Consider the following 12,621-nt stretch of genomic DNA (forward strand, 5'->3'; position numbering starts at 1 on the left):
TTTAGTTATTTGGTTTTGTTTTTGGCATGCAGCAAAACACCCCAGCTGGAATTATGTGATTATAAGGGATGCATAGAGAAGTACCACCGACACATGCCAGTTGTGCATAATCGTGCCTTGTGTTTTGAGTTCTGATATAAAACAGGTCTTCAAAACCGTTGCAAAACCGTTTTCTTTGACTGAAGAAAGACACTGTGGAGGGCACACCCTTTTCATCATAAAAAAGTAAAATCATATCAAAAAGTTATGTACCCAAAACTTTTACAATGTTTGAAAATGCTTTTCAGCGCTTTAAACCTCCAGCTCTGGATATGAGTGGGTGAGTCATACCTGACAGGGCAGGATAGGCTGCTCTTTAATTAGGACTTCTCTGTTGGGCTTGCAAATGATCTGCACTGTTGTGGGCTTCTCGTGTGGCATTAGACTACCACACTGGGGGGACACAGTGAAAATGGAATCTAGCTTTGGCTGAGATGGATCCGTGCCCTCCAATGTAAACCTTGTGAAAAGAAAAGAAGAAAAGTAAAAAACAGTCCCACCGTGAAATAAAATTTACTTCAAGTGGAACTCAGAGGTTGAAAACTGAAATACAAGGACATGCTTATGCAGTTTATTCATACTTCAATACACTCACTTGTAGGCTATTTCATATTTTCCTTGGTTTTTCATCCTGAGAGAAAGTTTGGTCTCTTCAAATACTCTGATGGTTCCAAAGTCCAGACAGCCATCTGCCACAGAAACAACAGTATGTCTAATGTCATGTTTTAATTAGAATTTGAATTTAAGCAGCTCACTCATTCTACCTGGTGAAATATCCAGAGCTATATCATAGGCCTCAGCTGTGACCTGTATGTTTTCGGTGTGTACGATGCCTAGAATCTTCTCCACATCAGACACCTGAAGCAGAAAACATAACACATTCTCTACACGCACGCAACAGATTATGAAATACACAGGCCCTTGTTCTTGGAACCAGATCATACTTCATTTTGAGGTATCACATTAATTTTACTCTGTTTTTATACTATGTATCTCACCTCCAGACGCAATATCTTTTTAATATGGAGTGGCTTCCTGGCCCTGAAGTGTAAGCTCAGGGGAAAGGAAGAGTTAGCTGAGATGATTCCCTGATCCTGTGGCATGCTGAACTCATCACCCAACTCTTCCAGACCCTGCAGTCTCCAGGATACTGGCAGAGCTGTCCTATTATGTAGTGTCACAGTACGAGTGTCTCGCCTAGAGAAAGTGACGGATGTTAGTTAATGAAATAAGGGATCGGCAGTTTAATTTACCCAAGAACTGAAAATGATTATGGAAAAATTTTGTGAGCTAGCATTTCAAATGTTGATACCTGTGAAGCAAAATCCTGTCGAAGTGCAAATGCTTGCTTTCGAGCTCCAGGTCTGGCCGTACACCCCAGCAGGAGAAGCTGATAATAAAGGACTCTGGATTGTCCTTAATAAAGCACACTACACTGTCCTTTATTTGTCCTGGTTTTGTTGGGTAGGCCCACACTGTCAACTCCTAGCAAAACATAATACACAGTGCACTTGTAGTAACGATTATCAGTCACCTGGAATTATTTAAGAAACTGTGATAGACAATACTGCAGTACCTGTTTCTGGTCTGGTTTGAGAGTCATGGTTGGGGGGTCCAGCAGATATGTAGTGGCCTGGGTATCGTGCTGGAAACGGAACTGGATTTCAGCCTCCAGACCTGAATTGTTATGAATCACCAGTCTCTCTGTGTTCTCAGGGTACCTATTTTCCTTGTATCTACACAAATACATACATATACATATACATATAATAGTACAACTATAAAGGCAATGAGTGACATAGACACACTAAGCCATCTAATGCCATCACTTTGTTTTTTACCTGTCTCTGGTCTTGCTACAAAGTAGTGGTCCAAACTCAAAGTATCCAGGTTTAACTATGTAAGTCTTCTGGAGCCCTTCTTCCATTTGCTGCACCTTCTTACTCAGAGCAAAAATAGTCCTGGGGAAACATCATATGTTGGCTTGTAATCCAACTGAAATCATGTTTAGATTAGAAAGGCACTTCTCTTCAATATTTGGTTGCTAAGACATGGATGACATGTGTTCATGTCTGTAAGTTGATAAAAAGGAGAGTTTAGACAGGAAGCTAATGTGAATTGTTATTCTGTGAGCTGGTGGCGTCTGTGCTGCATACCAGTCTGTTGTCTGCATGTTGGATGGTTACATAACTTTTTGAAATCATATAATCGGCTGTAATAAATTCTATGTAGACAAAGGCTGTATTTCAGATTTTTTTCTCAAAGGACAACACAGACATTGTTAGCAGATCAAAGAAAAACATTAAACCTTTGAAATCTTCTATTGTCCTCTCTAAAATTGTGTACACAACTTCAGTTTCCCTCAGTTTCCTTCTTTCCACATCTACATTATGTTATTAATCAATGCTGACTCACATGTAGTCTTTGCACATGGAGGGATAAGTGCAGATTCCTTTGCACACAAGCTGGTAGTGTCTCTGGGTCCCCAGTAGTTCAAAGTTGAAGGTCTGTTCAAACTTCCCTGGGGAGTCGGAGTAGAACCAGATCTTCAGAACTACCTCGCCTTTGGCTGGTACAACCCAGCGAAATGTTGTGAGGCTGCAAATCAATACATACAGACAGTAAGTAAAATAACAAAAGTAAAAATATCCACAGTGAAACAAAAGTGACTTTATTTGTTTATCCTTGCCTCTGATTGCGTTTCAGCTCCAAGTTTTCATAGCGTTGATCTTGTTCAGTGAAGTCAGATAAGGTGGAGATATGTGAGTGGTCCAAGCCCTTCACTTTTGTCTTGGCTGAAGTTCGTCTCTTGCTGTTCTGACTTTCTCTGACCTTTTTATCCTTGTCTTTTGTTACAGCACTCTCCTTAATGCTGCCCTTTCCGCGACTTCTAGAAGCCACTGCCTCTACCTCTTCCTTTAGTGTGCATAAAAACACAAACACACAAATGTCATTTTATTTTACAATAGAAAATGTCTATATCAATTTGTACTTTTGATTGATTTAGAATTTAAATCTTTCCATAAAGTAGCGTCAGCATGCTGTTAATGTGTATACATCTAACTATGTGTGAGTGTGCGAAATGACCAATACCTTTATTACTGATGCTTGCAGATCCTCTTCTGAATCTTTCTTCTTCTCACCCTGTTCATCTGGCCCTGAAGTGGCCAGAAAGGTAAAACAGTCACAAGTGAGTTGAGTGTTAGATAGTTCCCTGTCTTTGGGAAAAGGTACCATAGAGAAGGTGATGGTGGGAGGAATGGGTGGGCCGCTAGGTCCCAACCCCAGATCATCCAACACCTAGAGATACCAAATAAAGAAAGAACGTGATTAGGAAATGAAATGAAATGAAAAACCAAGTAATATGCTCATTTTGGGGGAAAAACACAGTAAATTACTGTATACTAACAACAAAAACAATCAAAATGCAGCTTTACGCTACAGTAGCAATACCTCATCCAGTGGAGGCAGGGTGCTGTATTTGAGCATCTCTGTGGCACTCAGATAGTCCTTCCCAGTAACATTTATCACAATGTGAAAGATGGTGTCCTGTGGAGACACCTTGTCTTCTTCCTTGTCTGTTTCGTCTAAAGCCGCTGTCTGACTGGGTGTTGGAGACAAGCTCTTGCTATTGGCTTTTTTGTTCTTTCTGCCAACAGGGCTCTGTACACAAGATTACAATCAATGAGAGTGGTGTGGCTGTGGTTAATTTAGCATTGTTGCCATTTTTCCAAATTTTCATTCCCATAAGTGTGAAGTTTGGACTGGAATAGTAAAATATTCCTAATTTTTGTTTACAGACAAACTGCAAACAGCTATGAGCAAATTGTATTTTTGGAGTCAGCTAACTGACCTGTTTCTCTGCTGGGGCTTCCTCTGGCACTGGTAGGGTCTCTTCACTGGGCAGTGGGACAAGCAACAAGCCCTGAGCCAAGTCCCAGTTCTGAAGGATGTGCTCCACCTGTTCCTGGATCTGCTCATATGCAATGAAATGGGAGTGCGACTCATCCACACTAGACTGGAGAAAAGGAAAAAGGTTACAATTAGGTTATCATCAGCAAACAGAACTGAACAGAACTTGCATCCTTTTTTAAGCCTACAGTTCCAACTATTTATAGGTCAAAGACCTCTCTCAATATCAAATATGATGATTTTTACCTTCATCTGTATCTGATCTATTACTTTTTGAACTCCCAAAACGTATTCAAACTAAAAGGCCCACAGCATTACAGTCACTGCATGAGCTGCGAGAGTGCAAACATACATCAAGTGAAGTATAAAAGTAAATCCATGACTGAATGACATTAGATTACTGTATGCGCAGTATGCAGGTTGAGACATAGATACACGTGTATGCAAAGATTTGAAAAATTCATACGTAGCTGATTTTGTGAAGTGAAAAGAAAATTTCTTTCATTTTATCCAATCGTTTGTTACACGGTATGTTCACAAGGTTGGGCAATCCATCTGTGCTTAGAAACAGAATGTTTCATCCTCATGCTTAACATCAGGCAAAGGGAGGATAGTAAGTAATGACTTTTAACTAATAGAGCCTTTACATGGCAATCAACATACCTTTTCTCTCTCTAGCTTGTCTGTGGGTTGAGGAGACTCTGCGTGTAACACTTTGGTGTTCTCTGTCTGCTTTTGTGAATCGTCCATCTCCTTGTTATAATGCCCTGTGGCAGCAGAGAGAACCACATGTCAGCAGCTAATTCACACTGTCCCAGTGCCAGAGGGTTAAAACATAATTCAAACTTTCTATCTGCAACAGCAAGTAGGATTCTTTACAGTTGCCTGCACCTCCATTTAAGTTATACTGCTCTCTTGCGTCCACTAGTGACTCTTTAGAGTTGTTACAGGAAGACATCCTCTGTCCATTCACAGCATCTGTTGACTGAAGACAAAATGAAACAAAGGGATTCTATGATCTATGGGGATTCTATGATCACCAATTGGGAGACTCTGGGAGTAATTGTGTAATTTTGTGCATTTAAGCCTGTTGGAATGTGACACAAATAAAGACCTGCTTCCCGTCCTTTTTTCTTGACGCTTCTTTAGTGGCATATTTTCCATCCTTTTTACTCTTCTTCTTCAGATCATCATCTTTCAACCTCTTCATCTCATCCTGTTTCTTTTCCTCCTGCACTTTTGATATTCGCTCGCGCTCCCTTTAATACATGTGTACACATATAAAAAAACAAACTGTAAATACACTTACATTGTGTTTTAAATGGTGAAAAATATTCTCACTATGTACAGTATAGGGTGGAACCAGTATCTATTCATGGTTTGAACAGTCTAATCCAAATCAAATGAGGAATATGGACGTATCCAGGTGTGCAGACACACTGTTCAATTTGATCATACTTATATTTTCATATCGTCACATTTTGACCTAAAATGTCATGGAATGATCCATCAAAGGTTTGTGCAGTCATGTTCTCATGACTGTGATCTATGAACTATAAGATAAGGAGAAAGCGTTTGGGCTGCAGATTTTGCACACAATACCTGAGGTTGTGATGTCGCAGTTTCTCTCTGAGTTGCTGGGTAATATACTCCTTCTGCTCCTCTGGCAGAGATTCATACTGTTCCTCATCCAGCTCCTGCAGCCACTGCTCCTCCCTGTCTGCTTTTTCCTTCTGCAGAGCCTCTAAATGACGCATAAAGACAGTTCCAAGTCCAGCATTATTAGTCTTTTTGAATAGATATAATAACCTAACTTTACGTGAGAGCACAGTATGCGTGTGTGCGCTAGTGCATTTCTTACCTTCAGTTTCTCTTTGGGCTCTCTCCTGTGCCTTTAGGGCAGCAGAGGAGATAGACAGGTGGACTACATAGATGTGTTTACGGTTATTAAGTGCCTTTAGGACAACCTGGAGTGTGTTTGTCACTGACTGTGTGTACACAGACTCCAGTCCATCAATCACTAGGCCACAGTGACAGTCGCTTAACTGTTATCACAGTGAAGGCAGAACCAAAAGAAATGAAAAACCAAAGAGGAGAAAGATGTAAGTCAAACTAGAGTGAAGCCTCCTTAGGAATTAAACATGACACATATCAGATATCACTCTTCTAATAGCCATAAACCAGTAATCTTTCTTATGACCATTTTGAGTAGGCCTATCTGTAAGGTCCAACTGTATCACACTGTGCCCTAGCAGATATTATATTTTGTAATACAGTATGTCACACAATATTACCATAATATACTGTATTGTACACTCAGTGCACTGTTCTACTGCTACCATCAGTACAAAACACCTTACCTGAAATCTTTCGGCAAGGATATCAACCAATAGCTGTTCAGGTAGGAGACTGCCGATTGTGGCCACATCTCCTCCCTGAAACCACATCACACCAATGTAATACATTAATTAATTCTTATATCTGTTCTTTTATATAAATAGAGAGAGACTTTTATTAATTTTCTTACAGAATACCAAAAAGGGAGGTTTTGCTTGAAAAGATAAAGGCCACAAACTGACTCCAGATAAGCAGCAGAATGGAAATTCCAAAACTTAGACGACCTTGTTTTAACAGCTCTACACAAAGTTATAACACAACAGATGACCAGACAGTTTTACAAAATATACCAGGCAAAGTCCAAGGCGTGTGCTGTCAATCTCATGAGGTGCTTTGGAATCATTTCTACTGCAGCTGTCGTCACTAGGTTTGGCAGAATCCTTCACATCAAGTAGAGTTGGATCTGAATTTGGAGCTGGATCTAAAGGTTCAACTTGTGCTCCAGGTTCCAGTTCTGTGGTATCTTCAAGTGCTTGAGCTGGAAGCAGGTAGACATATTCACCTTCATGTATCAATATAATTTAAAATGCTTTGTGTAAGCATATTACTTAAGCAAAAGTACCGTGCTAACTTTCTATTGTAATACTACTGTAGTATTATTACAGTATTACAGTAGTATTACAGGTAGCTGTAGTTAGTTAGTTAGTTCTAGAATACCATAACTTACCATGCCACTAAAATAAACATCAAAACCCAATATTAAGAACAACACACACTTGTGGGATATGACGCACATCAAAACACCTACAGCCAGCGTTTTCTATGTAAGCCATGTGTTGACGACCATCTTTAATAAAGTCAGAGGAAATCATTCTACAAACAGCTGGAAGCAACAAACAATGCTTTACTGGACTTTATGATGTTTTGGAAGAACCTAATTACACATGGAAAGGAGGCATCATTGGTGAGTTTCATTCATTCAATACACTGTAATCTCTGTTTTGACTGTACTAAAAGTAGCATTTTACGACCAATTCTGTTTGTAATACTTGTACTCAACCTACATTAAAAGGTTTAGTGGTCTTGGTGAATGTGTGGGCTTCCCAGTCTCTGTGTTTACAGTCTGGTGTTACCAAGACTGTAAAAATATGTTATGTAATGCTGGGGATACTTAAAAAAAAAGCCCTGATATTGAGGAAAATATAATAAAGGCATAAACAATAGACAAGCATGTAATGTTTCCCTTTGCCAAATGTCAGCTTGTCAGGTATCTGTACAGTGTAAATATTACACAAACAAATTATTTAAAAAAAAAACAGCACCACTCCAGTGCCAGTGTGTGTGTTGCCCTTGCTGCACTGCAGGCACAGCATATTATACTCACCAGCCTCTTGGGCCTTCCTCTCAGTATATTCAGCAACCGTGAGGTCATAAAGTTGCCTTGCAGTCAGGCTAACAGGTGAATTGCCATTTATTAGTACGTCTGTGACCACAGCATCAACACTCAGACATGCTCCCCCGTAGTGTTGTGCCAAAGCAGCTGCTGTGCTGCTTTTACCTGTGAAAAATGGAGGAACAGGATATACACACAATTTCACAGCCAACAACAACAAACATGGCTAACTAACACCTTTTCATTTCACTTTTTCAAATGGAAAATCTACTGTTTTCACCTGCCCGTGGTGCTCCATACACAATAATAGCAATGCCTTTACTGCTGTGTGTAGCCAGACACTCAGGTGAGAGGTCAACACACATATGGCGGGCAATTGCTCTGGAGACGGGAGTCATCTCTAGTTGTTCCAGTCTCCCATTGCTTCCCTCTCTGATCATATCTGAAATGACTGAATGCACAAAACTCATAAGAAAGCCATGGGAAAACTTCTGTGGGGACAATACATTTAAAAATAAAGCTGAACTTATTTTAAGTCAACTTTTTTAAGCATAATGACATCTGTTTCTCAAGTATTTGCACTCACATAACTCAGGTAATTTCATGGTGTGCATTTCTTCCTGTTTGCTGTCATGTGGCTGGGCACTAATACTTTTTGACTGCTTTTCTTCTTCTTGTGTGTAATCCTTCTCAGCTTCTTCTTTATCCAAGCCATCCTTGTTTGCTGGTGCACACGGGTAGATTAGATTATAATTGGTATGCACTAAGTACAATATGCAACGTACATGATATTAATTGCAGTGGAACAAGGTTATGTATGTGCCTGTAGCTACCATCATCTTTCAGCTGGGAGCAATACTCCTTGTAGTAGTCAAGAAGTTCTGTGGGAAGACTTTCTCCAGGGGCCCTGGGGGGCAATAGTAATATGTTGTTCTCATCATAACCTTGCATCAGTCGCAGAATCTGCATGGGATGAAGTAATTGTGGAGACAAAGGAGGGGAGGGGCATGACAAACCAGGAAGGTATGAAAGAGAGACAGAGAAAAGCAAAAAAAATGTTGCTGTCAGAGCCGTTTTATGATCGCTTTACAGAAGGAATGAAATGCCTAAAAAAGAGTCTATTGATTTGTTTCATGTCTTTCAAATTAGAAAGAGTATTTCTGAAACTTCAAAAAAAGAAAAATACCTTGTCCTCCTTGAGATATTGTGTGTCAAACTCCAGAGAGTAGAATTCAATGGGGAAAGAGCACGGGTTTCTGACTGTGACTTCAGCTTCAGCCTCAGTGCTGGCAGGCAGGCAAGGCCCCAGTTCCAACACTGGTGGCCAAAACTCGAGTTTTGGCTCCTCACCCTGACCCTGTGCTGTAATGAACACTCGCTGAGTGCTCTCAGCCACATGGACCACTAGCTGCCTGTTGTACACATGCTACAAAAAAACACCCACTAGGTCAATGTATTTAGATTTTTAGGACTGTTTTTCATGCTGTCACCATCATATTCAAGCAGTAACATGAATTGTACCAAACTCAAAGGAGCTTTTTACCCCTTCAATAGGACGGAACTTTATGTGGACGTTGACTTGTTCACCGGGCAGCAGCATGCCAGAGTTTGGAATCATCTCAAACACCACTGCAGGAGGACGCTGTTCCTCCAAGACCCTTTTACGCTGGTAACGAGGCAGAAACCTATCTACCTGAGGGAAAGCAAGAATGCACAGTAAGAGTCTCCCTAAAACCTGTACAGTATGTCTGTCTGTATTCGTCGTCACTAGATAGCATTCTAAAAGATGTTGTTTTCCCTTAGCTAAATATGGTAGATGTAGTTTTTAGTTGCTTATAAATCAATACTTACACAATTACTTGGAAAAGTTCGTTTATATTACCTTAAACATAAAAACTTCTGTACCTTTTTGAAAGACTTCACCTCCTCAGCTACAGTCCAGTGGCAGGGCACAGACTCCAGATTCAGCAGCTGTATTGTTTTCATCTGATGGGGAACATTAGAAAACATACAACTAAGGAAAGTTTTTAACAATAGCCTGAAGGCATTCTGATGTCTGGTTGGTTGGAGTTTATAGGTGGATTACTTGCAATTTAAGCATGAAATCATTAACTGTTGTTTTAAGCTCAAGTCCAAGCATGTCAAGTGTACAAGCGTTGTAAGAGAAGGCCTGATTTTGTTATCTTGTCATCTTATCAGACTGTATTACCTGACACATGCCACACTGCACATTGTCAAACAGCAATGTGTCTGTGGAGACAGTAATGGTCGGCATGGTCACCACTGCACACAGCTGGACCTGCACCATCGGGCCACCAGTGACCTGTAAAACCAAACATAATCTTCTTAAGAACAACGTCACCCAATTATGTTGATTACTATAAGAAGGAAGACGAGAGCACAGCTACTTAGAAGGTATACACAACAGATCATTTAGAAATTGTAACTCAAGCAGAAACAGTGACAGTGTTTGTGCATGTGTATGTAAATGACAACGTGTTCTGTACCTGTATTGGCATGGTGACACTTATGCCCTCTGTGTGCACTTTGGCTGCTTGAGGATCAAATTTAACTGTGAAAGTCTGTGTCTCGCCACAGGGGAGGTTCTTCACTCTTTCAAATTCTACAGTAAAACCTTTGAAGGAGCAAAAACATAATGACAACTCTTCTTTTAGTTCTGACTCAAATTGTAAAACCAAGAAATAAAGCAGTGAAAATGAGTGAAAAGTATAAAATATCCAAGCAGGATTATAAAACTGAGTAGCACTTTACAGCCTGGCAATAACAGGACAAAAGTGTGGAAATATTTGGAAATAAGGTAATGGGGTAATATCTAGGCAATTACAAGAGTCAGATTTTTGTGGGGCTAAACAAAGTAACAGTATTATGTCAATTTACTAAAGTAATAAATCAATATAATTGATAAAATTAATGGATATGCTGTACCTAGTAGCAGGGGCCAGAAACACCTGGGTAATAATGGGGAAACTAATATTGTCTGGAAACATGTGAAGTAGTTTCTCTGTATAAACGCTGAATCAGAGCTGCAAAATGGAGAATGTCATAATATGGCATCACTTCTGAGGAGCTGTCATACCATCCATCTTTATCACTACAGATATCGGCATGAAATTAAATAGAAACAGCTAGTTTTGCGTTGCACTGCTTAGTTTCAAGGTTATTACACAGAAACTATGTGTATTTCCAAATAATTAGTGTAGCTCTTTGTGTTTCCATGTGTTTTTTGCTCCATATTATCTAGATATGCACATTAGTTTTACTAGGCCATTCTCTGTTATTACTTTAGTATCCATGATATAACATAATAATTGTTTTTATAACCAACATAGCAACAATGTGAGATTGTTATTACCTTGATGCTACGGTGCTATTAACTTGTTATTTCCAAATTGTGACCTCCCCCACTAATACCCCGTTATTACTGAGGTGTAAAGTGAAAACCTATCCAAAAAGCACTCAGCCTATCAGCATCAATATACTGTAACTGAAATAAAAGTCTTCCACAAAGATTTCTATTTCACATTACACAAGTTTGCTTGATTTGACACACTAACAGTGAGTTGTGTTACCTGTGCCAGCGAGAGGTTTGGAAATGGCATTGAAGGACACAGGCACTAATCCACTATTGGTGATATTTACAGTGTGACTGAGGACTTTGCCAGGAATGACATAACCAAAATCCAAAACATACTCTGGCAGCAGAAACCTGGGGGGGATGGGGGGTTAGAAAGAGGTGGGAGTGGAGAGATAAATGCTGTATTTGATATTAAGTCCTCATGGCAAAAACTGTAATTGAAATTAATATTATCAAGTAATTTATTATTTCAAACTAAGCTAATTAGTTTTTAATTCATGTGTATGAAGATCTTTTTCTTGCAGTATTTACATCACTATTTTACTCTATATGTCACAGTTTGTAGTACAAGTGTATTGGTGGATCACGGCTCACAGTATAGTTTCAGTTATAACAGCCAGTGCACACCATGGTGTCCATGGTACCACAAGTACCACAGATGAAAAACAAACCCAGCCAGATATTACTCATTAACCAAGACTGTTTGAATTCCACAACACACACGCAGTTTTGACTTCAGACCAGTGAGTGGACCATCTGTCAAACAAAACTGTGTGAATGTGTGTCTGTACATACTTGCTAAGTTTGTGCCACTTTTTGGTGGAACCTTGGGGGTCTCCGAGCTCCAGCAGGCCAGCACTCACAGCGAGAGCATTCTCTTTAACCAAGATCCTCTCAATCTCCATGTGAAGCAGCTCTACATACTAACAGCAGGAGACAGAAAAGAGGAAAGAAAATGCTCAAGTGAGATAGAAGATAGCAGCGATAAACAAACGCTGAAAACTTACTTAAAAGACATATAGAGTCTGGACAGTAAGAACCGTAATTCAAAGTACCTTCAAATATGAGTACTTAAAGCTTCATTCCTTCATGCTATTTGATTCAACACACTTGATGAGAAGTTTAGCAACAGATTTTCTCTTCTAAGCAGAACTGACTGCCAGTTTAAATTAGGACCTGTATGAATTGCTGTATGCAGTTTCTTGCTTTGCTGCCCTGTTACAGGATTTTTTGGGGAGTTTTTCCCCTTGTGGACCACGGTGAATTAACACGGGGCCATATGGTGCTATATGTACAGACTTCTGTTTTTGGGGTTGACTAAATAGAATAAGTTATATATTTATGTTTTAGTCAAAAATTAATTGCAGCTATCTGTAATATGCAGCAGGGAAGCAGGTGTATGAAAAAAGCCTAAATGTCTATGACATCATTGTAAATCTGAAGCCATTCAATTAATACAAATAATATTGAAGATATTTTAAATACTGTAACAACTAACTTAGCTGTTGTAATTATGTAATGATACTTTTGTTCTATCTAGCAACAGTGTAATTTTGACTTTATA

At 39.5% G+C, this 12,621-nt stretch overlaps 1 protein-coding gene across 1 annotated transcript in view; it reads right to left on the minus strand.

Moving 5' to 3' along the window:
- Nucleotides 1-12,621, minus strand: part of hydin (HYDIN axonemal central pair apparatus protein) — a 62,296-nt gene that overhangs the window by 13,916 nt on the left and 35,759 nt on the right. The window contains exons 30-59 of the mRNA XM_026366147.1: nt 11,853-11,980; nt 11,272-11,408; nt 10,189-10,316; nt 9,891-10,004; nt 9,587-9,667; nt 9,225-9,374; nt 8,868-9,107; nt 8,515-8,644; nt 8,268-8,405; nt 7,962-8,132; nt 7,673-7,846; nt 6,639-6,826; nt 6,312-6,386; nt 5,813-5,996; nt 5,554-5,695; nt 5,066-5,210; nt 4,843-4,936; nt 4,615-4,718; nt 3,893-4,057; nt 3,493-3,702; nt 3,133-3,339; nt 2,729-2,955; nt 2,455-2,637; nt 1,881-2,000; nt 1,616-1,775; nt 1,352-1,524; nt 1,038-1,236; nt 804-897; nt 635-728; nt 331-499 (exon numbers count right to left, since the gene is read on the minus strand). Of these exons, the coding sequence (XP_026221932.1) occupies nt 331-499; nt 635-728; nt 804-897; nt 1,038-1,236; nt 1,352-1,524; nt 1,616-1,775; nt 1,881-2,000; nt 2,455-2,637; nt 2,729-2,955; nt 3,133-3,339; nt 3,493-3,702; nt 3,893-4,057; nt 4,615-4,718; nt 4,843-4,936; nt 5,066-5,210; nt 5,554-5,695; nt 5,813-5,996; nt 6,312-6,386; nt 6,639-6,826; nt 7,673-7,846; nt 7,962-8,132; nt 8,268-8,405; nt 8,515-8,644; nt 8,868-9,107; nt 9,225-9,374; nt 9,587-9,667; nt 9,891-10,004; nt 10,189-10,316; nt 11,272-11,408; nt 11,853-11,980 (4,524 nt within the window). The remainder of the gene's footprint in view (nt 1-330; nt 500-634; nt 729-803; nt 898-1,037; nt 1,237-1,351; nt 1,525-1,615; nt 1,776-1,880; nt 2,001-2,454; nt 2,638-2,728; nt 2,956-3,132; nt 3,340-3,492; nt 3,703-3,892; nt 4,058-4,614; nt 4,719-4,842; nt 4,937-5,065; nt 5,211-5,553; nt 5,696-5,812; nt 5,997-6,311; nt 6,387-6,638; nt 6,827-7,672; nt 7,847-7,961; nt 8,133-8,267; nt 8,406-8,514; nt 8,645-8,867; nt 9,108-9,224; nt 9,375-9,586; nt 9,668-9,890; nt 10,005-10,188; nt 10,317-11,271; nt 11,409-11,852; nt 11,981-12,621) is intronic.

This window comes from Anabas testudineus, chromosome 6 (genome assembly GCF_900324465.2).
Source record: "Anabas testudineus chromosome 6, fAnaTes1.2, whole genome shotgun sequence".
NCBI lineage: Eukaryota > Metazoa > Chordata > Actinopteri > Anabantiformes > Anabantidae > Anabas > Anabas testudineus.